The sequence below is a fragment of the Lynx canadensis genome, chromosome D2, assembly GCF_007474595.2.
Source record: "Lynx canadensis isolate LIC74 chromosome D2, mLynCan4.pri.v2, whole genome shotgun sequence".
Lineage (NCBI taxonomy): Eukaryota > Metazoa > Chordata > Mammalia > Carnivora > Felidae > Lynx > Lynx canadensis.
This window is the reverse complement of record NC_044313.2, coordinates 42,397,616-42,421,543: the sequence shown is the minus strand read 5'-3', so window position 1 is coordinate 42,421,543 and position 23,928 is coordinate 42,397,616. Positions and strand designations below refer to the sequence as shown.

General features: G+C 56.9%; 3 protein-coding genes across 3 annotated transcripts; all 3 read left to right on the top strand.

The window, feature by feature from the left end:
* The first annotated feature begins 842 nt into the window (after positions 1-842).
* On the top strand, positions 843-5,356 carry SNCG (synuclein gamma). The gene is made up of 5 exons (XM_030334994.1): positions 843-1,051; positions 1,854-1,895; positions 2,210-2,337; positions 4,763-4,834; positions 5,077-5,356. Exons 1-5 carry the CDS (start codon positions 931-933, stop codon positions 5,095-5,097), a joined length of 384 nt encoding a protein of 127 aa, XP_030190854.1. The 5' UTR covers positions 843-930; the 3' UTR covers positions 5,098-5,356.
* A 3,692-nt stretch (positions 5,357-9,048) lies between these two features.
* On the top strand, positions 9,049-11,344 carry ADIRF (adipogenesis regulatory factor). Its single transcript, XM_030334699.1, has 3 exons — positions 9,049-9,186; positions 10,886-10,948; positions 11,151-11,344. Exons 1-3 carry the CDS (start codon positions 9,126-9,128, stop codon positions 11,252-11,254), a joined length of 228 nt encoding a protein of 75 aa, XP_030190559.1. The 5' UTR covers positions 9,049-9,125; the 3' UTR covers positions 11,255-11,344.
* Positions 11,345-18,311: 6,967 nt separating this feature from the next.
* On the top strand, positions 18,312-23,267 carry FAM25A (family with sequence similarity 25 member A). Its single transcript, XM_030335385.1, has 3 exons — positions 18,312-20,436; positions 22,085-22,147; positions 23,084-23,267. The coding sequence occupies exons 1-3, from the start codon at positions 20,364-20,366 to the stop codon at positions 23,215-23,217; spliced, it is 270 nt and encodes an 89-aa protein (XP_030191245.1). The 5' UTR covers positions 18,312-20,363; the 3' UTR covers positions 23,218-23,267.
* The last annotated feature ends 661 nt before the right edge of the window (positions 23,268-23,928 follow it).

Sequence of the window (23,928 nt, the reverse complement as noted above, 5' to 3'; positions counted from 1 at the left end):
GACTCAGGTCAGGGACACTGGAGGTGTGGAACACACAGGGGGGTGGCCCCACCAACACGTCCCCATGGGAGTCAGGAGAAGAACACAAGCCTCGAGGTGGGTCTGCAGGAAGCGGTCGGCTCAGTCTCAGGGAACCTGCTGCCCATCCATGCTGGTGGCCAGGAAGCGAGGGGCACTTCGTGCCTACTCAGCGCCTTTCACCACTGGGCTGTGGGTGGGAGCCAGCAGGTGGGCGGAGATTCAGAGAGAGAAAGCTGTCCTAGGGTCACACAGTGTTAGCCAGAGGCCGGGACACTGGGAGGCCCTTTGTGTGCTCCTCTGCCCCATCTCCCCCACTGCCTTTGATGCCCTTGATGGGGCCCTGGGACGTGGGGGCATCCACGGTGCTAGTGAGTAGCCAGGCAGGCCGGGCCGGTCTGGGAAGTTGGCCACTGTTGTTTAACCCCTGGCCTACATGGCCCTGCCCCCCTGCCCTACCTGAGAAGCTGGTAGCAAAGGTGCCTCCCCTGCCTGACCACCTCTGTCCCAGATGTATACAGACGCAACAGCCCCAGGCCTGAGAGCACTCAGCCAGGCTGTGGGTGGGCAGGGCAGCGAATGAATGAGTGACAGTGATGGATTAGGATGTGTCCAGCCCCCTGTGCCACTCCCTGGAGGGCAGGGGGCAGGAGGGAAGGGCTGGGCAGCAGGGGCCCAGGGGAGCCGGACCCCACTGCCCAACCCCCGGAGAAGGTGAGGGCGGGCCTCCTCCCCCGCCCTCCCTGGCCTGCTGGCTGAGCTCCCACCAGCCAGCCGCCGCCGCATCATCAATATTTCATGGGCGTCAATAAGAGGCAGCGGCAGCAGCGGGGACAGCGGCTGCAGCAGCATTCTTGCCAGCTCTAGCCATAGCTCACTGGAAGAGTCAGGCTCCTGGCACTGCCCACCACCATGGACGTCTTCAAGAAGGGCTTCTCCATCGCCAAGGAGGGTGTGGTGGGCGCTGTGGAGAAGACCAAGCAAGGGGTGACGGAAGCAGCTGAGAAGACCAAGGAGGGGGTCATGTATGTGGGTGAGTCTGGGCGAAGCAGGGCGTGGCAGGGTGCAGCGGCTGGGAGGTGAGAGGCGGGGGTGCCCGGTTACCCTGGGCCAACCTTCTCCCCCAGCCCCAGGGGGGCATTTTGGGTGGGGATGAGGTCCTGGCCATTGGGTCAGGGTCTCCACGCCCTGGAGCACCCCATCCCCCTGCATACCATCCCCCACACCCCACAGTGTCTGCTCTGACCTCCTCAGGGCTCCAGGGTCTCTGAAGCAGAACAGCAAGAGGGGCACTCGGCCTTCAGACACACTTGTTTGCGCACACACACACGAGTGCACAGATGCAGACCAGTGTCCCCCACGCCAGCATCCCCTCCAGGCCCTTGTGCTCAGATAAGAAGCCAGCTTGAGCCTAGAGCAGGAAGGTGATCAGCAGCGGAGCCCCAGGTCCCCACCCTGTTCAGAGGGAAGGGTAAGCAGGGGAGAGGAGCCTGAGCCCCAGTGTCCTGTGCAACCCCACCCCCTTCAGCCCCTCGGAAGCTGGTGACTCAGCTCCGTCCTGCTGCTGCTTCCGAGGCCCAGACCACACCCAGGTGGGCCTGGACCCTACCTCAGGCCTGGTCTCTCTCATCCCCCTGTCCTGTTCTATCCACTTCCCATCCATCCCCTTCCTCCAGACACAGCAGGAAGCAGCCTTTGAAGGGACTGCCGGCCCCTAGACACCACCTCACCCCCCTACTAACCCCACAGCTTGTTCAGCTGTTCTATGTGTTTGCCCTGACCACCTCGCTCCCAACACCAGGAGGAGTAGGCTGACGCCTCCATTTCCTCCCCAGGAGCCAAGACCAAGGAGAATGTTGTGCAGAGTGTGACCTCAGGTAAGGGGCCCAGGACCAGGGGATATGGGGGTTGGGACCTCCAGGGACTGCAACCTGGTACTGAAGGCTCAAGCCCAGGGTCCTCCTACCCTCCAACTAGAAGCCTAAGCTGTACATGCACATGAGGTTAGATAGACCCAGGGTGCCCCCCCTGCATCAGGGCTCCCCCGGAGTCAGAGAAAGGCGCAGTCCAGGGCCTCCAGTAGAGGCAGAGTTTTGAGCGCCCTGAGAAAGGGGTTGCTCAGCCTGACTTGGGCAGGCCAGGCCTGGACAAGGAGGGGTCAGGACCACGGCCAGCCAGAGTCCTCTTGCAGTGGCTGAGAAGACCAAGGAGCAGGCCAATGCTGTGAGTGAGGCCGTGGTCACCAGCGTCAACACAGTGGCCATCAAGACGGTGGAGGAGGCGGAGAACATCGCCATCACCTCCGGAGTGATTCGAAAGGTGAGATCCAGTGGTGGCCCTGGCTCTCGGGCCAGTCTCATCCTTTCTCCTGGGCCCCAGAGAGGCTAGCTGAGGAGAAAGCAGTATTACCTCATGACATATAGGGAAGCAGAGATTGAGGGGGCCCATGGTCTGTGCTTGGTGTTTCTCACACCCATTAACACCTAGAACCCTCATAATTCCTCTTGTGAGGGGGGCAGTTTGAGGCCCACCTGGAAAGTGAGGCTCAAAACCACGTCCTCTTGAGGCTCCGCATTTGGGAGGTACCACATTTCACTAGTGAAAGCAGGGTGCTGTGGGCCTCACGCAGTGACAGGCGGCCTCCGGGGCAGAAGACACCAGGCTGGAGCTACCTAAGTCACCGCCCACCGGCCTGCTGTCCAGCCTCCCTCCAGGGCCTGGTGGGAGGAGCAGGGAAGCAGCGCCCCCTCGTGACAAAGCAGCGAGGGTCCTGACCCCGCCTTGCACTTTTGTGCACGGGCGAGGGCGTGTGCCCCCGTGGGCTGCCAGGTGCAGAGGGCGCAGGCGCAGTTGGGCGCCCCCAGGAGGTGGAGGCCCGCTAGGTGAGCTATTCCCGCACCCACCACAGAGCAGGCTCTGCTTGAAGCATTTTACACGTATTAACTCATTCAATCGGCACAGAATCTGCAGAGACCGGGTGTGGAAATGAGGCCCAGAGAGGTTATGTTATGTGACCAAGGTCCCAGGGGCTAGTCCCGCAAGCCTGGGGTTCCCAGGGCAGCCTGGCTGCAGGCTTGTGCTGGGAGAGATTCTGCATGAGTGTGAGGCCGTGGTGGGGGCCCGGTTTATATGGGGGCCAGGCATGGGCCTCTCTGAGGCACCCAGCAATGAGGACCGCTGCTTCAGGGAGCAGATGGGAGGAAGGGGAGGAAGCCCCCCCCTGCCAGGAGGCAGCGCCTAGGCGTCCACTTTTGGGGCCAGCACAGGTTCTCCACCTCTTTAGAGCTGGCAACCGGTCTGCTCATTCCCAGCTCTGCCCCTTGCCAGCTATATGACCTTGGGAAGCTACTTAACCCCTTGGCACCTCCGTTACCTCACCTGTAACAAGGGAGGGGGTGACCGTCCCCGTTTCATTATGACATTGTGTGATCGTGCAGGGAAATGGCCCCCACGAAACTGTTACACCTGGGTCATGGTGAGCACCCAACAGAGGCAGGAGACTATATCATCATCATCTGTGCCTCCGGGCAGGACCCACAGGTGCTCGGGAGAGCAAAGGAGGCACTGGGGTGGGGTCAGGCTGCCACTGGGCCTCTGAGAGGGAGCCTGGGCACTCCTCTCTGGCCTTGAAGGAGGGCTGGTAAGCCCATGGAGCCACCCCAGGGCCTGGAGTGGGGATAGCTGCCCCAAGGGAGACATTTCCTGGTGACACCCAGAAACCAGTCACAACTCTTCCTCCAGTGAACCATAGAAGGATGCAGCACTGCCTGTCTGACAGCCCTTTCATTCCACTGGCCTCATGCATCTGCCTTAGGTGGCAGGGCTTGGCCTGTGGCCACCTACCCTTTGTCTGGAAAGCTGCCCCTACTGTGACTGACAGAGTTCAGTGCCTATTTAAGCCCCAATCCACCAAGGATGTCCCAGAAGTAGCATGGAGACGGCAGAATCCTCCAGAGGTTGGTGCTAAGACCGGGATCCAGGCTGATCACCCAGTCTGGCCCTGCCCACAGCTGTCACTCGACTACCTCCCGGGCAGGTCACCTTAGGCAAGTGTCTGAGCAGGGGTAAGGTGGTAGGAGACAGGAAGTGGGGAGGATTGTATAATGCCTGCTGGCCCCAACCGGACCAGCTTGAGCCCGGAGCCCATCCAGGAGGCAGGGAGAGAGAAAGCTGCTACTAGGGATAGGGATGGGCCTGGAGCAAGCCGAACCTGATCTCTACCAGCCCCATTGCTTTGAGCTGTGAGGCTTTTAGCTGGATACGTGGCCTCCCTGGCCTCAGTATGAACAGTAAAAACACCCCTCTTCCTAGGGCTATTTGGGGGCTCAGTAGGACAAGAGTGTGTGATCATATGATGCAGGGACACTGAGGGTGGGGTCAGGCCTAGGGCTTCAGGGCCATGGCCCACCCCCACCTCACTCCACCCCACCCCACCAGTCCTCCTCCATAAGAAGGCCCAACCACAGACTGCCCAGAGACTCCACATTAGTTCAGGGGTGTGTGAAGCTGGGCTCCAAGATACATGGTGCCCCCATAAAGCCTCGGCATCATCAGAGCCCCCGCTGTGGGTCCTCACGTGAGGCTCTGTCACTCCTCTGGTTAGTCTGGTGATGACACACTGCACACAGCAAGGTGATAAGGGCCTCTGCTCCTCTTTGAGGCCAGGTGGATGAGCCGTGGGTGCAGAGAAGCTGGGGCCTCTGCGCCCTCCACACTGTCCCACATCCCCTTTTCTCCCTCACAGGAGGACCTGGAGCAACCAGCTCCCTCGCAGGAGGACAAGGCAGCCAAAGCGGAAGAGGAAGTGGCTGAGGAGGTAGGTGCTGGGCTCCCAGAGAACAGAGGGTACCCGGGCAATCCTGCTTCCCTCCCAGGGTCCCCTGAGCCCTCAGGGAAGCCTTGTGACCCTCTGCAGCCCCCTCAGCCTGAATGTGAGGTCCCTTCATGAAAGGCTCCTCAGGGCAGAGGGGCAGAGATGGCTCCCAGCCCCACCCCACTCAGGGTGGCCACTGAGGGTGGGAGCCTGGAGCTGTGTGTGAAGGTCACTCTCTCTCCCAGGCCAAGAGTGGAGGAGACTAGAGGGATGCAAGTCAGCCATGGAGGAGGAAGAGCCCTCTGCCTTGGACCCCACCGGGCATGAGGACTGCCCAGCTCTGGAGCGTGACCTGGGTTGCCCATGTTCCCACACCTGACCACCCACAGGGCCTGTCCTCCTACACTGCCTTCACCTCCCTCACCTCCCTCAATCAGTCGCTTTGCCCCCTGGTCCTTCTGACCCCACAGATGCTGCTGTGAATTTTTGTTTTTAATGATTCCAAATAAAACTCAAGTCCTCACTCCTGACCATAACATGCCCATGCTTCCTTTCTGTGCTGCCTCATTCATGAAGAAATCTCCTACCCCCCACCCCCCCCCAACCACCCCCCCAACACCCTACCCCCCCACCCTGCCCCAAGGAACAGGAGCCAGGCCAGCCTGCTGGTGGGTCTGGGAAGCAGGTCTGGAGCCAGGTACCCTCCAGGCATGCCCTGGGCATTTCGGGAACCTTCTGACACAGGCACTGCCTTCAGGGCCCCTGCACCAGTTGCCTTTTATAATGGAGAAAGCTGCCCTGCTTTTGGCTCCCCCAGACAACCTAACACCCCTCCTGGAACAGATGGTAACTTTCAAAGATCTAAAGTGCAAACCCATAGCAAGACCTGTCTGAGTCCTCCTCAGCACAGAAGGTTGTGACCCCACGGCTCCTCCTGCCTGGCCCCACCCAGCCTCAAGCTCCCACCGCTTGGAGCTGGGCTTTCCTGTCCTTTGGCACGAAGTCCTGTCAAGTATCATTAGAAAAAAGGACAGCTGAGATGCAGGAGAGTGAGCCTCCGCCTCGAAAGTAGTAAAAGTGAGCTCCTCCCAGCCTCGAGCACTTTACCTAATTTAATCCTCAGAACAAACCGGTGGTGTCTCAGGTGACCCCAGTGTCCCTGAGAATGAACTGAGGAACAGAGAGGTTAAATACCTTGCTCAAGGGCACAGAGCCTAGGAGGTGCGGAGACCAGGCAGAAGGCAAGGTGGCCTGGCTCCAGAGCCACCCAGTTAAGTCCCATGCTCTGCTCCGGCCACCCTGACCGGGTGGACTCAGGTGCTTATGGCAGATGTTTCAAAACCACCTGGGGATCCGGCTGGTAGGTGTCTTACACGAAGGGCTATTGGCATCATGCCCTGGGGGCTCGCTCATAGGCAGTGGGAGGATCGCATCCCCTTTGACGCCCAGACGGTTTGGGCTCAGAGCATCTAAGTGACTTGCCCCATGCCTCCAGCCCTGGATGCCAGAGCCAGAGCTTCAGTCCACACCCTGATGCAGACACTCCCGAGACCACAGCACTTTCCCATACTACCTCAGGGGTGGGGAGCAGGGGTGCCAGGCAGCCCCGGGGGCTGGGAACCCAGCTGAGCCCAGCCGAGCAGGAGTGTATCCCACTCTGCTGGCCATGGGCACCCACTGCTGTGGAGGCTGAGAGGAGCAGGAGGCTGCGGGTCCCCCAGACCCCCAAACCTACCATGGGAGGAGTGAAGGGTCTGGAGGAGGTTCAGGGCAGTCAGGGGTTTCCCTGCTTCCAGACCCAGATGCAGGCACACAAGCAGGCCTGTGCATGCCCAGGAGGAGTCCGTCTGGGGCCTGGGTGTGCCTGAGAGCTCTTTGGACTGTAAGGGAAAGAGAGGAGCCGGCCCGATAAGGTATCAGGGGGAAGGGGACACCTAGACCCAGCCCCTGGGGACAGTGCATCACCAGGCTCCCAGTGTCCTCTGCCTCAGCTGAAGGAACCTGGGAGGGTCCCTGCTGCTTGACCCCCACCCTAGACACATATTCAGGGCCTGTTCCTGGGGTCATATGCCAAACATCTAGGTTCACCCTGTCCAGGAAGCCTGTTCCCTGCCCCACGGCACCTGCAGTGCTCTTAGCCTTTAAACCCATGTTACGCACTTTCTGCTCTTGCAGCTGCACGTGACTTCGCTAGAGGAACAACTGATCTCTCCCTGCCCCTCTCCTCACCTGAGAAGCCCCAGGTGAACTGTGGGGTGCTGGGCTGAGTGTTGGACATCCTTCAGTCCATTTAAATGATCACAATAGCATTTGAGGAGATTCTGTTATAGTCTTCCCCCTCCCCATCAAGGATGGGGACACTGAGGCTCAGAGAGATGGGCTTGCCCTAAGGGGTATTTGAACCCAAGAGGTATGACTGCAGTGCCTGCTGCTTTAGAACCACCAGCTGTCTCTATTGTCACCTGCTTGGGCCAGACTGTGCCTCCCTGTCTTGTTTTTGCCCACTGGGACCAGCACCGGCATTGAATAACTTTAATAGCCACTGCTATGTCCACTGCTGCAGTGAAAAGACCCTTCTGGCCCAAGAGACTGGTGCTACTGGTGGGAATTCAGGAGGGCAGGGGCTAGGCTGGTCTCCGGGGAGTCCCCCAGGCAGCAGTCTGGCTCCTGCAGTGCCTTTGGGCTCTGGGCTTGGCCCTGCCAGAGGCCAGGAAGAGCAGGGGAGTGGCAGGGCTGGATTCCTCAGGGCGTGGTGTCCCCTCCCCCCTTCTGATCTCAGTGCCTGCCCCTTCTACTTGACCAGGGTTGCCCTTATCTCCATTAATCCATTCTCATTGTGTGTGCATGCGTGCCTCCAGACATCCCACACCGCAGCTGCCGCTCCCAGGTTTATCCCGGGCCTCTCCTTGCCGCCTCCCCCCACCCTCTCCCTGCCACCAACTGTTAGAGGCAGGGCATGCCCTAGCGGAGTGGACCTGGATAGGGGAGGTCCACTCCCCAGAGCTCCAGAATAGGAGAAGCTTCCACAGAGACGCAGAGACAGGCCCGGAGAGGAAGAATCAGAGGGCAGGCATTAAAGGGAGGGTTAAGATGCAGCACCCATGGCAGAAAGGGTGTGCGGTGGAGGCTTCCTGGCTGCGCAGGCGGGCTCCAGAGTGGGAGAATGCAGGGTGGAGTGGAGGCCCTACGTGCACACTTGAGCTCCAGGGGGTCACGGCTCTTGGGTCATTTTGCTGTCCTCGGGATCTCTGGCTCCCCTGCTGACGCCCAGGTCTCTAACCCCTCTCCCAGCGCCCCCAAGTGGCCACCACGTCCGTCCTGTGTGCGCTCCATCCAGGGAAAGGCTAACTGAGCGGTCTGAGGCTTGGCCATCCGCTTCTTCGCTGTGTGGACCGGGGTACGTCCCTGCCCTCTCTGAGCCTCGCCTCCTGCCTAACTCGTTGGGCTTTGGTGACCTTAGATTGCGCCCTGGGCTGGGCGCACCCTGCAGCTCCTTCCGTTGTTCCCCCTCCACTTTGGGCTATTTCCTCCCCCAGGAGTGCTTGCCAGTGACTGGCTCTCTGTGAGAGGGAGTTACTCGACCCTCTCCGTTCTGAGCCTGCCTGGTCCCAGTGGCGGCAGGACAGACGGCCTCTACAGTGTCCAGGCTGAGTGTGTGGGGACAGCTGGGTTGCCTGGGGACAGTCAGGGCCCTAGGGTTTACAGCCCACCCACGTGGATTCGAGTCCCTGCCAGGTGAGTTCATGAACTCATTTCACCAAGTTGTTACAAAGATTATACAAGAGGCTGAAAAGCCTGAGGGCAGAGCCTGGCACAAGGTAAATGCTCAATAAAAGGCAGCTGCTATTATTAATGTCAATTCCAGCCTTGAGATTCTGACCTGGCGCTCACCCAGCGCCCACCGGATCCTCAGGGTTAGGGACAAGGGGCCGGGCCGATGTGGAGGCCGTTGGTGTGTGCGCCCCCTTCCACTCCTGCCCCTCTGTGGACCCCTGATCCAACCCCCACCCCCTGCAGCCCCATTGCCCCTCTTCAGACCCCGCACCGCCTTCCCACCACGGCCGGCCTGAGGCCAGGATGTGTTCTCCGTCCGTGGAGGCTGGAGCAGGGCCCAGTCAGTCCCCAGGGCGGTCTGCTGGGAAACGCCCCGCGCCCCCTCTTCCCCGCCCCGCGCGGGGCGGGACAGCCCTGGGGCGCCTTAAAAACCAGAGCTGGAGCTTCGGTCGCAGCCAAGGTGAAAAGGATCCAACTTCGCTGCAGCTATCCTTGACGACCTCGCAGACCCCCGGCAGTCATGGCCAGCAAGAGCTTGCAGGACCTGAAGCAGCAAGTGCAGGGGGCGGCCCAGGAAGCAGGTGAGGACAGTGCTGCGACCCGGGGCACTTGCAGGGACTCACGGAGGCAGAAGTCCTGGGTTACGCATCCCGAAAGTCGGTTGGCCGCTCCGGGTCCTGAGGGCCCTCCCTTGAGATGCAGGGATCCGGCAGGACGCCCACCCCGCCCAGTCCAAGGGATGATGCCTTGAGGGAGGTGGGGAAACATTGGTGCCCCCTGAGTTCGGGGCGATGTGGGCATTGCCAGGAGCCAATATAAAGAGACTGCGCGGGAGGGGAGTGGCCACACCCCGATCGATCGTGAGAAGCCCCACCTCAGTCCTTAGGGGAGGGTGAAGGTCCACGGAGAGAGCGCACTTGGCACCCCGTGCACCTAGAGATCCATCTCTGCTCGCTGGGGTCTCAGAGGCGCACTGGACCGGATGGGATGGCAGAAGGGGCTCCTCCTGCCACCACCCGGCTTTGAGTTCCCCTACCTCCCCCGTCCTACCGAAAAAAAATCATTTCCTTCTAAGTCCTCACCCAGAGGGCCTTCTCACCCCTCACCTCAGAAGGTAGGTCCCCAGCCTTGTTTCTCCACCCCCAGCTCTTTCCTCCTGGGACCTGAGATTACACAGCTGGGGTGGCATAGGGTGGACTGGGGTTAGGAAATGTGTGGAGACCCCTGCCCTAAGGCCCACCAGCTGTGGCTTTTCCAGCCCAGCTCGGCCTCCCCCGGGACTCCAGCTCCCAATTTGTGCTGCACATATCCAAACGAACAGACAACACCCAAACTAACCCCCTCCTTCATCAGTGCCCCAGGGAATGCCCACAGTTGCTCCCCTGAAACTAAAATGCTACCAGGAAGCCTGTCTACAAGACCCTTCCTTCTGGGCCACACTTTCCCCATCTGTAAATTGGGTGCAAAAGCTCCTTCTCTGTGGCCCCGACTGGTTCTGTCATATAAGGACCTATGGGAGCCTCTGTGAGCAGCAGACCCGGGGCCTGCCTGACCCAGGGTCTGAGTAAAAGCAGCTTCTTTCCGGTTCAGTTGCAAGGATGAGTCAGGTCTCTGGAGGCTGGAGCCACTTGTCTGCTCCCCTAGCAGGTGGGACCCACTTGAGCCCCTGGAAGCCCTGTTCACCACAGGCACAAACTCTGGTCCAGGGGAGATGGCCTGACTTTGGAAGTGTCACCTCCGTTCTGGACTTCATTTCCTAATGCCTTAAGATGCATGCCCACAGAGGCACCAGCATCATTGTTTGTGTGCCTTCTGGGGAGAGGCATGGGAGAGAAGCAGTGGTGAAAGGGCCTTGCAAGGGTGGGGCCCCTGTGCACTGGAGGTGGGAATTCAGGCATCTGGGCCAGGCTTCTGGGGGGAGAAATTGTGAAAGAGGGACAGGGTTCTTCCCGGGCCGTGCCCAGGAGCAGCCACAACCCAGATGCCAGCTCCAGCCTCTGTTGGGATGTTTTCTCTGCAATCCTGGAGATGAAGAGAGAAGCAGGCCAGAGGGGAGGAGCCTAGAGTTATAAATAAACAAGAATACCCCAGAGGCATGGAAAGGGCCCCTATGCCTCACTGGCACAGGACTTTTTAGTCAGAGGACTTGACTTTGATGGCATTCATCCCTTGGGCCTGTAGGACACACTACTCTAGAGAACAGATAGAGGTGGCAATGGTGGGGCCCCTGTGGTTGGCAGTGTCTCAATAGGGACTAAGGGCCACATCTCTCTGTTCCAGTGACTGCGGCAGGATCATCGGCCCAGCAAGTGGTGGACCAAGCCACAGAAGCAGGGCAGAAAGGTCTGGTGGGGCTGGTGGGCAGGAGGGCGGGCAGCCCCAGAACATTCCCCACCCTATTCAGCCCTCAGCCAGACATACCCTCCACTCTGAAGCCCCTCTGTCCACATTGCTTCCTGGGGATGGAGACCCAGGCCAGGCTAACCCTAGAGGACTCTGGTTCCCAGGGCCTGGCCCTCACCTGCTTTCTCCTTTCCTTCCCCAGCCATGGACCAGGTGGCCAAGGCCACCCAGGAAACCATCGACAAGACTGCTAACCAGGCCTCTGAGACTTTCTCAGGTTTTGGGAAAAAATTAGGCCTCATATAACGACAGAAGGGAGACATGGGTGACTGCCCTCCAGCCCCTGGGCTTTGGCGGGCCCTTGGCCTGCTGCCTTATTAAAGCACATGTTCCTACCTCCTGTCCACTTCATTCCTCCCCACAAGCCGGGCCCAGCCCTCTCTCGCCCCCGCCCTGCACAGTGTGCAGAAACCCAGCCCCGACATCCAGAGTTCTGGCATTCCAAATTCGGAAACCCATACGAACTGTCCAAGAATTCTTTTCCCATGGTCTCAACCGCAAATCCAGACGCTCCCTTATACGAAGTTCAATGAGGTATGTGTGCCTCCCGCTCTGTTCAGGAGCCACCTGGTCCCCGTTCCCAAATCGCTCCCTCAGCTCCAGGAACCCCGCGCCTCCTAGGAGGGGATACTCGGTCCCTAGATGCGTGAGGGGCTCAGCTCAGGGCAGGAGAATAGGGGCTCCAAGGGCTGGGCTTCGGGAACTTCTCCCCGCTAGCTGTGCCTGGAGGCTGCGAGCACCGGGGCTCCCTCGCTGGGATCCTGTGAGGACCTCAGGTGGCGGGACCTCTGGGCACGACGCAGAGTCGCAGGAGCAGCACTTAAAGCCCTCGCCGCACCCCGGTCCCCGCCCGCGGGGTGTTTGTGTGCCGGCCCCACCCGGCGGTGAGTCACCGGGCAGGACCGAGAAGGCTAGGACACGCCGGGAGCCGCCGCACCCCGTGGCTGGACTGGAGCTGGTTCGGAGCTGCAGCCGAGAGTAGCCCCGCCCACGACACGCCCCCTGGGGGAGGAACAGCGCGCGGGGGGCGGTGCACGTGGGCTTGCAGTGGGCTACAGGGCGGTGTACGTGCGCGCGCGCCCCCTCCGGCGAGCACCCCTTCCCGCTCGGACGTACCAGGACTTTCTGTTCCAGGATGGAGGCCGGCCCTTTCGTGCCACAGGGCCCCTAGAGGGACTAGACTTCCCGCAAACTTAGTCCCTCCCCCCCCCCCAGCACGTGTCCACGCACGCGACACCAGCCCCGGTACGCCCCGCTGCAGGGTGACTCACAGTTGCCACAGGATAAGGCCCAGCCCTGGCGCCTGGCGCTGGCGGCCCCCTCCATCCGGACCCCCTGCCACACCGCGTTCCCCTTTCCCACCTCCGAGCCTTTGCTCACGTTATTCCCTCCACCCGTGAGGATCTTATTCTCTCTGGACGAGCACGTACGTAGCCAAGCCGTTTCCATTCAAAGATACTAATTACACGTCCCAATTCTGGGCAGATAAGAGAGAAAAGAGTAGTCTCCCCTCACGCGCGGACTCGAGGCCGGCTTCATGGGAGGCCTCGCACGGCCGCCAGCAGGGAGCAGTGTCGTGTGGCGCTCCGCCCAGGCCCAGGTGTCCCTGTGGGTGCAGCTCTGCTCCAGCGACCTTTCTCTTCTCCAACCTGAGAACCCTCCCAGGCCGGCCACAGATCTTCTCCCGCTCCCCGTCAGCGTCTCCCATCCTCACCCGGGGGCCAAACCAGCTTCCATTCTTGTTTCCTTATTACTGACTGTACCGGAAAGAAGGCCTCGCTTGATCTGCAAAATGGGCCAAGGCTGCTCCCTCTGGTCCAAAGAGAAGGTCCTCAAAGAGACACCTGGGTAGTGTGAGGGCACTTCCAGCATCTCCAGAGGCCTCTGCCTCCAAGGAGTGAATGCCAGGGTCAGGAGAGACCACCTGGGGAGGGGGGTGCACAGCTTGGGGGAGACCCGATGGGCTGGGGTGGCAGAGCCCACACATATTTTCTGGTGTGAGTCCTTCCCCTGGTGACTCAGAGAGAAATCCCCGTGGCTCCAGCAATCCCTTTTCATCCTGCACTCCCCAGGAGATTGCCTTAGGGATGGGTGTGGGACCCAGCTCCGGCCAAGGAGAAGGGAGGTCACATCTGAGGGCCTGGGAGCTTCTAGGAAATAGTCTCCATCCTCAAAAAAAGACAGACAAGGGAAGAAACAGTCCCCCCTCTTCCACCGGACATTTTTGTGGCTGGAAATGATGCTTAGAACTGTGCCAGCCACATGTAACCATAGGAGAAACAAGCCTAAGGAAAACACAACTTTATTCATTCCCTAAACTAACCAGTCTTTCAGCCTGCCATGCTAGCAAGAGGATGCAGTTTCCCTCATTGTTTGAGCCACTGTGAATCAGGTTTTCTCTTACAAACAAAAGCTTGTCATCCCCATGTTACCTGGATGCCAGCCAGGATCCTGCACTGGCCGGCCTCACCCGCCTCCCCAGCCTCCTCTCTCAACACCCTGGCCCTCTCTGCCTCAGCCACATTGGCCCTTTTCCATTTCCCTTGACATCATGTTGCTGCTCACCACAGGGTCTTTGCATGTGCTGTTTTTACTGTCTAGACCACTCTCTGTCCTCCTCCATTAACGATTCTTGTCTAGAGGTCCTACTTTTTCATTCTTCAGATCTCAGTTCCCTTGTCCATCCTCCAACACGCACACACACTCAGGATGGGTCCAGCAACCGCTGATACAGTCTCACACCTTGTCCTCCTTTTCCACAGTTATTCTAATGAGACCCTTCCAGTATGCTTCTCTGATGGTTGTCCATGGGGCTGCAACCAAGTCCCTTCTACTGATGAGTGCACGCCAGTGCCTAGAATGGTGCTCTGGCAACATCTGCTAAATGAACACACGCCTGACCTCCTTTGGTTCTCCTACCAGATAACAATGAGTTTGCATATTGTCAGATGAACCCTGGGTGCCGTCTCTTTGGTGCAGCCCCTTCCACACTCCTGATGCCCCATGCACCATGCAAATGCCTGTTTCTATGTGCCCTGTTCTTCCCAACATTGCAAACTGTGGGAATGGGGGGAAGGCCAGTTTGAACTTGGTTTTGCTACATGTCTGGGACACAGTGGATGCAACACCAGGGGAGCCCATGGGAGCCTATAGGAGCCCAGCCCTGGCTCCATGAGGGTCATGAAGCTAGTGGAGCCCAGACCGTGGCCACTCTACCTTTGGGTCCTGGTCAAGGATCCGAAGAGCAATTCTTCCATTAGCAGTTCCTCCAAACAATTCCTGATTCTCCAGGTTCTACTTCCTCAACTAGCTAAACGCAAGGTCACTAAAAAGAGAGACAAGGACAGGTTCCATTTTGGTTCCACTTGACTTCTCAGCTCTGATTCCTGTCGAATTGCAAATTTTATGAGAGACAAGGAGCAGAGTTTTCTATTTTCTGCTTTCAACCCCCTTCTCTCTTTTTCTCTTTCTCTCTCTTTTTTGGTTGTTATTTGTCTCATTCTAGTTTCTACTTTTTGTAATTTTTTTTTTTTTAGTGTTTATTTATTATTGGCAGAGAGAGAGACAGAGCATGAGTGGAAGAGACGCAGAGAGAGAGGGAGACACAGAATCTGAAGCAGGCTCCAGGCTCTGAGCTTGTCAGCACAGAGCCTGATGTGGGGCTCGAACTCACGGACAGCAAGATCATGACCTGAGCCGAAGTCGGACGCTCAACCAACTGAGCCACCCAGGTGCCCCTCTAGTTTCTACTTTTTGAAAGCATTTACATTCCATTCCTCTACCCTGAGCCACACCTTTGTTTTCTCTTAGATCTGCAACTGAAAATATTATAAGCTCTCTGCTATTCCTGTTGCTAAAACATGTTTTGCTATCTGTTACATGGTTGGAATTAGTCTGCTAGAAGTTTCCCCATGGCGCCTGGGTGGCTCAGTTGGTTAAGCGCCTGACTTCGATTCAGGTCATGATCTCACGGCTCATACGGCTCATGAGTTTGAGTCCTGTGTCGGGCTCTGTGCTGACAGCTCAGATCCTGGAGCCTGCTTCAGATTCTGTGTCTCCCTCTCTCTCTGCTTCTCCCCCACTCATTCTCTCTCTCTCTCTCAAAAATAAATAAACATTAAAAAAAATAGAAGGTTCCTCAAGAATAAAATATTTACAGATGGACTAGGAAGACTTGGGGTCTGAGCTCATAACTGTTATAGCTAGGCCTCTTGGGTTATTGCAATGTATCCATGAAGATTCATTGTGTTCTATTTTTGTGTGTGGCATTTAATATTTAAAATTTTTGGGGGCGCCTGGGTGGCTCAGTCAGTTAAGCGGCCGACTTCGGCTCAGGTCATGATCTCGAGGTCCGTGAGTTCGAGCCCCGCGTCAGGCTCTGTGCTGACAGCTCAGAGCCTGGAGCCCGTTTCAGATTCTGTGTCTCCCTCTCTCTGACCCTCCCCCGTTCATGCTTTGTCTCTTTCTGTCTCAAAAATAAATAAACGTTAAAAAAAATTTTTTTTTAAATTTTTTTACTGTTTATTTTATTTTTGAGAAAGAGAGAGAGATAGAGAGAGCGTGAGGGGGGAGGGACAGAGAGAAAGGGAGACACAGAATCTGAAGCAGGCTCCAGGGTCCGAGCTGTCAGCACAGAGCCTGATGCGGGACTCGAACACATGAACCACGAGATCACGACCTGAGCTGAAGTCGGACGCTCAACCGACTGAGCCACTCAGGTGCCCTGGCATTTTCTATTTTAAAAATGTTAAAAAGTTAAAATAAAAACTTTTTTTTATTATTATTGAAATAATTTTAATTTATTTAGTTAAAATTGACTAAATTTAGATTTTAATTTAGCTAAATATGCTAATGTTAATTCCCGGCTTCTGATCATTGTATTGTGGTTGTGTGAGATGTGAACACCCCCGTCAGGGGAGTCTGGATGAGGAAGACAGGAAAACTATATTACTTTCGTAACTCAATTAACACTGAGTTGGAAGAGAGAAACTACCCTATTAATCGTAAAACCCTTGTATTCCTGACGCTGGAGGCTGTCAGGAATCTGAAGTTCAGATCTGAAGTGGCATTCCCAGATGGCAGTGGGAGTCTGGGTTGGGGGTAGGGGCAGGGGATTCACCCAGACTCCTCTGCTCAGGAGCCTGCCCCTTTTTCGTGTAAGTGCTGGACTCACCTGTATAGCCGCGACCCCTCCACCCCTCTGCCTCTTAGAACCAAACTGACTTTTAGAAGATTCTACGGGCAGCCTTCTCTTTTCCCAGTTGCAGCCTCCAGCATTTTACAAACAAGGGTTTGTTTAGCCCTTGTTTCCTCAAAGGCTCTCTTCACTCTTGGAAGGTGGTGGTCTTATGTCTGACACCTCTGGAGATCCTTGGGCATCTTCTGCTTCCTCCTTCACCTGCTCAGGTTCTTAGTTCTGTCCCGAAGAGTTCTCATTCAACACCTGAGACCACCCCCCCCTCCCCGGGTCTCTCCCACTCTTCTGCACTTGCCTGCCTTCCCACATTGGTTCTGCTGGTCTCACCTGCTCCTGGATTTGCATGGTTTCCCAGCTTCTCTGAAGAGAAATTTGACGTGTGTGTGTGTTGATGATGGGCTGCCTTCCTCTTCCTCCTCCTCCTCCTCCTCCTCCTCCTCCTCCTTCTCCTCCTTCCCCCCCTCCTCCTTCATATGGTTTCAAGAAGGAGAAATGGGACTATTTAGAATTAAGCTGCTGCCCTGTTGCCTCCAGACATGGCAGTCTGGCAGGCTGAGCTGGTATTCTGTTTACAGAGAATCCACATCCACTGTCTGCCTGCTCCTCCCTGCCCTCGCCCCAGGAACCTGTCCTCCTGAACTGCATCACCAGGGCTCCCTTGCCCTCAGTCCCAGTGGGGTTCAGCCAACGGGCGACACATGGCTAGGTCACAGAGGGAGAGGAGAGGTATTTGTTCCCCATGTACCCGCCTTGCTTGACGTGGTTTGGCAGTGGCTGGGTTCCTCTGCTGCTGCTCCTGTCGAATGACCTTCTTGTAAAGCCACAGCTCTCCTTGGCATCTGTATGGCCTTGCTCCTTACCCTTACCCCTCCAGGCCCAGGGTGGTGACAACTGTCACCATGACTGGTCCCCGGGCACCTTGCCATCCTTTATTGGTTCTCTTAAGTCTCCCCACAGCTTTGTGAACAGTCCCTTCCTTAGGTTCCCCTTTGATGTGTCGTCTGGTTTCCAACAGAATCCTGACTGACATCCATGGGTGTGTGATGTTGACATGCCGAGGGGCCACAAAACATCTCCAGGAGTCAGGATTTGGTTCCCTGTGGCTGGGAGGGGTCGGTGTGTGCAGGGTATGTGGGCTCAGTATATACTGTGAGCTCAAATCCCTGAAGCAGAAGGAGGAGAAAGCGGAAGGAGGATAGGCAACCATAGTTCAGATCACACAAGAAGTTATCACTTTAGAGGTAAGACAGCCCTGAGTATTTGAACACTTAAAATAAACATTTTTTATTTTTATTTTTCAGAACTGGTAATTGCCAAGTTGGCAAATTGTCATATGAGAAATTGGCTCACCGTGACTTGATGATGCAGCCAGTTGATCCTTTGCCAAACTGGGTTGTTGCACAAATTCCACTTGGAGGATTAGTTGGCTCCTCTGAAGGCCTGATGGTCCTGCCCCAGGGGCTGGACTTGATCTTCTGTCTCAGGACAGGTGCCTGTGTTCAAGGGCTGCTCTGCTGGGGTGCAGGGTGAGCCAGGCCTCTTCTAAGATGGGATGGTTCCCAGCTGAGTCATCTTCAACTCATCCAGGCAGTAATGTTCCCTGCGGGAGTCACTGCAGCCCAGCCCCTCACATCTGGATCCATCCCTGGTTAGGAGGGTCTTGGGCTGTCTTGGGTTTCTTTGCCTGGAAAGAAGACCACCCTCAGTGATCCACAGGCGGGGCTGAGAGAACAGGAAGCTGGTCATAGCAGGAGCTGGAAGGCCAAAGGGGATCGCCCTGGGCCAGAGCACCAAGGTCAGGGGTCCCCTCATCTGGTCCTAGGCAGCTTGGCGAGGCCCCTCGCTTTCCCCTTGCTGGGCATTTGGGATCTTTGTCTGGACCCAGTCTTGCCCAGAGATCTGGGGCCACAATATGTTGTCACTGGAGCCAGGGTGCTCCTTCCAGGGCAGTGCAGCAGGGGAGGAGGGCCAGGGGCTCACGGGCAGGGAAGGTGATGTGGTAAGGGCAACAGTAGCCAACAGTGGAAGAAAAGCATATCCAGAGGCTGTACTGGGTGGGGCTCTGGACTAGCCCTGGGACCGGAGTCCTGCGGAAGGACTGAGTCCTAGCAAGGACCTATTGAGGGCTAGTGAGCTCCAGAGGAGAGGGAGAACAGTATCCCAGGATGGGAACTGGTGTGGAGGGGTCTGTGGGGTCTGGAATCTGTCCCGGAAACACTGGATGACACCACCATCCTGTCAGGGGAACAAGCACGGCGATGGACCCTGTGGGGCTGGGGGACACACACCACCTCAGAGGAAACAGGGAAAGAGCTTTGCTGGGTCCAGGGATATCCCTGTGGGTCTCTCAGCCCAACTCCCCCCAACTGTGTCCCCAAAGTCCCCCACCCTTGGCAGCACTGCCCTGAGCAGAAGACTCTGGAATTCGCCTGTGCTGAGGGGAGAACAGAGTCTTCTGGACCTGCTTAAGCTCCAGAGCCCCTCACTTCACAGCCTCTTCTGAGTCCACAGGGTCACACATAGCCATCTGTAATAGTTGCAAGAGTAGTATTATTGTGTTCTTTCTCTCAAAGACGGTTTAATACCCGACCACTCCTGCCAGTGGAGAGTGGTGTGTGTGGCCCTGTGACCCAGAGTTTCTGCTGCCACAGCACCCACTGCCTGCCCCCCCGCCCCCCCCCCCCCCCGCCATGGGGGCCGGCCACAGCTTGGGGCTTCCTAATACCAATCAGGAATGTGGGAGGGCCTCAGCCCCGTAGGACCCAGGCAGTGAGGGCCTGGAGTCGGGTAAACACTAATTAGGGTTCACCACACCCTCCTGGGCATCTGTACAGGCTGAGAGAACAGGCATGGGGGCAGGCAGCCTCAGACTCCTGCCCCTGGCCTGGATGGCATGAACAAGGACTTGGGAGGACTTCTTCCATGACTCCTGGCCACTGGGGTCATAGTCCCCGGCCCTCTGCCCCCGCTACTGGTCGGTCAGGGCTCACTCCCGAACAGCCCCTCTCTAGCACAATCAGTGACAAGAGGGAGGGAACAGAAGTTTACCAAGAACTTGCACACATGATCCCTCTATCAGTGACATCGCCAGGAAGGTGTGGCTGTCCCCATTTTATAGATGAGGAAACTGAGGCTCAAGTTTGGGCTGGTGAGTAAGGGAAGCGGCATGTGACACGTGGCTTGAGGCATCACTCTTCAACCTGAGTAACTAGGGAGGCAGCCTGGCCCCTTAAGCATGTGATGCATCAGGGGCCTGTAGAGTGGCTTTCTGGGAATCCTGGCCAGGGCCAGATGTACCTCCCTTACTGGTGCTGGGGTCCTCCATCTATTCCTGTAGGACCTCCTGGGGGACACTGCTGGCCTCACAGGACCTCTCCGAGAAGCCAGGCCCTGAGGTGCAGGGGTGCTGGGCTCTCTCCTGTGCTGCCTGCCCCTGAATGGGGCTGCGCAGGGGTTCAGGTGCTCCTCTGAGTGAGAAGCAGCTGACTGCAAGCCAGGATGACTGGGTTTCCGGTTAACGCTATGTCCTCCTCAGCCGTAGGCAAGGTACCACCATGAAGCCCCCTTCCCCCGCCCCTCAAATTTCCAATGAAAGCTGCAGAGACACTGCAGAGCTGAAGTCCTTGGGAATGGGGAGGTCAGTGGTGCCCATTCCACTTGTGCCCCTGGCCTGAGGGACCGTCCGGGTCCCCAGGCCCACAGACCCCCAAGCCCCTGACTAGGGCACCCTGAGGATCCTGGATAGCAGGCTGGAAGTCCTAGGCCCTGTCTGGATACACAGCAGTGCCCAGGCTATGGGGAGCTTGAAGCCCAGGGGACTGGAAGGGCTGCTGTCCCCAAGTGCCTGTCATCTCCCGGGGCAGTCAGGCCTCCTTTCCAGGCTCAGCCCTGCTCCTGTCCCTGCCCCTCAGAGGGTCCCCAAGTACCGGGTGCCAGGGTCTCATACTGCCAGAGGGGCAGGGCTGCAGTCACGGCACTGGGGCAGCCCCACCCAGCCTCATCTTCCTGCCGCCGCCTGCGCTGACTCACCACCTGATCTCCTACCTGGCTGGGGCGGGGGCTCCTGCCCCAGAGCCCAGGCAGGCATCAGAGGCATCTATAAAAGCACGCTGATCCAGACTGCAGCATCCTGCTTGGTTTGCCACCTGTCACCGCACAATGCTGGGAGGTCTGGGGAAACTTGCTGCTGAGGGCCTGGCCCACCGCACCGAGAAGGCCACCGAGGAAGCTGGTAAGGACCCAGAGGCTCCTTTCCACCTGGCCCTTCTCCCTAGGCTGGGGTTGGGGGGGGAGGTGGGGACAGACTCGATGGGGCCTGTTGGAAGCTGATCTCAGCAGATTGGGGGCAGGTCTTGGCCCCTTGAGGAACCCATCAATCCCACAAGGACAGAAAGGAAGTGAGGGGTGTGGAAGCTGAAGAGGGCAGCTTGGGTGGAGTCATGAGGGGTCCATTGCCCCCAAACAGGCCTCCCTCGGTTGGACCCATTTCTGGGGTCTGTGAGGCAGGAGGGACACAGCTCAGAGGAGGTCCCTGGGAGCAAAAAGGGAGCCCAGGTGCTGGGTGAGCCTCCAGTGGCTAGAATCCTCCCCTCTGGAAACCCGGGAGTCCTTCCATATCAAAGCAGCCTGTTTTGAATGTCCTATACAGAAACAAGAAAATGGGTTTTTATTTTTAGCATCACTTTAATGCCTCAAAGATTTCTTTACTAAGAAACCACCAAGTCTGATTCCGTTCAAAGTCAGCCCCCTGGGTTTATACAAAGGACGGTTTCAATTTCTTCAAAGTCCCCAGAAACCCTTTTCTTAAATAAAGATTTTATTTTATATATTTTAAATGTTTATTTATTTTGAGAGAAAGAGAGAGTGCAGGGGAGGGGCAGAGAGAGAGGGAGACAGAGAATCCCAAGCAGGCTCTGCACTGTCGGCACAGAACCCAACATGGAGCCCGAACTCGTGAACCTGTGACAAAATCAAGAGTCAGATGCTTAAACGACTGAGCCTGCCCAGTCACCCCTGAAGACTTTATTTTTAAGTAATCTCTACACCCAGCATGGGGCTCGAACTCATGACTCCAAGATCAAGAGTCACATGCTCTTCTGACTGAGCCAGCCAGGTGCCCCAAAACCCTTTTGGTGTGTATGCCCCAGCAACTCTGTGCGGGAGGCTAGTCCTGCCGTTTTGTGAAAAACAACTGGTGTCCGCGTTGGCTGTTCGGGTTCTGCATGGCCGCAAACATGTCTGTATTTCGTATGTTAGCTCTGCAGCTGGGGTTGACCTCTCTCTTGCATATCTCGCTGGCCCCGAGTTCGGCATCATCCCCACTCCACAGATAAGGGAACCAAGTGTGCAGAGTGGAGGTAAAATCAGAAGCCATTCTTCCGACTCCAAAATCTTCCAGTTCTAGCAACTGCCGTACGAACTTTAGACAACTCCGAGGCGGTGGGAGAGTTCCTCCTGTTGGAGGAATTGCTCTGGGGGCTCGGGTTTGGCTGGAGGAGACTTCGGGATCTGGCATCCCCAGTGGAGCTGTGGTGGGACAGCAGCTCACCTGAGAGGTGCGGTGACCTGGGAGACGAGCCCCGCCTTGGCCTCAGGGGCCCCGTTGGCACGGGGGCCTGCTCATCTGCATTCCAGGCCTTGCCAGGCCAAGGGGCACGGAGGGCCCTGTGCTCTCGTCTGACTGCCTAGGTTTGTCTTCTGGCAGCCAGGCCCGCTGGAATCTCTGAATTAAGGCAGCTGGGGGTCCTGCTCGTGAGCTGCCTGGTCTCACCGGGAGGTGGGGGCGGGGGGCGGCCTCCAGGACATCCAGATGTCCTGGGCTCCGCCTTGAGGAGAAGCTGGCTTGCACTGCGCTCACTCTGGGCTTCTCATCTTTTTAGTTCATGCCGTTGAGGAGGTGGTGAAGGAGGTGGTGGAACACGCCAAGGAGGCCGGAGAGAAAGGTATCATTGAGGCTGGGGCCAGGGGAGGAGGGAAGCTAGATGCTGGGAGCAACCCGTTCTTTGCCTAACCCGGTCAAACCCTGACCTTGATGTTGCATCCTTTCAGTTGGTATGCAATTATCTACGCTCATCTGCGGCCACAGACTGTACTTTGCTAATAAAACAAGATCCATCCAGACAGTCCTTTCCGTGGGATGTTAAGGAGACGGGGTCACAAAAGACTATGTGGCAGCACGCTCTGACAAAACATTTCAGACAGGAGATTGTGTGTTTACATGTATATTTGCATAAATGTTTATGTGTGTGTGCTGTAGTGTAACTAAAAGTGCCTCATTCCTTACAACATGATAGGTTCCAGATGGATCCAGGGCTCATGTATTAGATACATGAAATCGTTAAACTGTTAGAAGAGAAGGTGGTGGATTGGGGATAATATGGGAGAGGAGAGGATCTTTTTAACTGTGACGGAAAACCCGACAGCCACATAGGAAATATTAGATAGACCTGGCAATATAAAACTTGCAAATTTTCCATAATAAAAACAAATGCGATAAGCCAAGCCAGGAGAAAAACCACAAAGGGAGGAAAAACATTTGTAAATAGAAACGATGGACCAATATAAAAACGACAGAAGACACAAGCAGGCAGTTGACAGAGAAAAGAGGTCTGAGTAGGCAGCGCGCCCTTGGGAGGAGCAGGCGCCGCCTCACTCAGAATTGGGGAAACGCGAGTTGTGGAGGGAACCGAAACCACGTTTGAATGCGTTCCTCCGGGAGCCCCGCTGCCCTCTGTCCCATCGGGGCAGAATCCAGCAAGGCCAGGCCTCCGTCCAGTAAGACCGCCGCATCCCCGCAGGCCACTCCAGCTGACACGGGCCCTGCTAGCTGGAAATGTTTACTTTGCTCACCGGACGTTATTCCTCTTTCTTCCTGACAGCCATTGGCGAAGCCTTAAAGAAGGCCCATGAGGCAGGGGACAAAGCGGTGAAGGAAGTCACTGAGACGGTGACCAACACAGTCACAAGCGCTGTCACCCATGCAGCGGAAGGCCTGGGCAAGCTGGGACAGTGAGCGCACCCGCCTCCAGCGGACTCTTCCTGAATCTCAATAAAAAGCTGTGAAATGTGTGCACTGAGCCCTGGGTTTATTCCTGTTTGGATGGCAACGCTGCCTATGTCCCGAGTGTCTGCAGGGGCAGGGGGTCGGCATGTGCACCTTCTGGGGGGCAGTAGGTCCCCATGATTGATCAGCTGTGCTGCTCTCACACTGAGATTTCTCACATCAGCAAGGAGCTCCTGAAGAATTGTTAGGGTCTGTGCTATACTTCTTCAGGGATCATTTCCCCAGACACTATATATAGCTTTCAGACACCTCAGCGTGTGTCCTCACCTTCAGGTCATCCCAAGGGAGGAACAGAATTCAGCTCACACGTGCTTTGGGTTTTCCCAAAGAAATCCTTAGAGGATTCAGGGAAGACAATAGACTAACCTGATTGCGAGTTTAGCCGGGCAGGCTCAGACATTTTGAGATGCTTCACGTTCTGAAAGAGACTATGGAGATGTGTTTCTGCCGGACAGTCACAGAATCAGGTCAAGTAGTAACTGAGTCCTCCGCTTATTGGCTGCTGAAGCCGCTGTTTGGATCTTTCCCCGGAGACTGGTCAGGCCTGAATGGTGGCAGCGACCAAGAATGCTGACCTGGCCTTCTTCCCGCCATGAGTGGTCATCACCCTAAAGGTTAAACGTGTGTGTAAGCAGCATTTAACTTCACAGTTGGGATTTA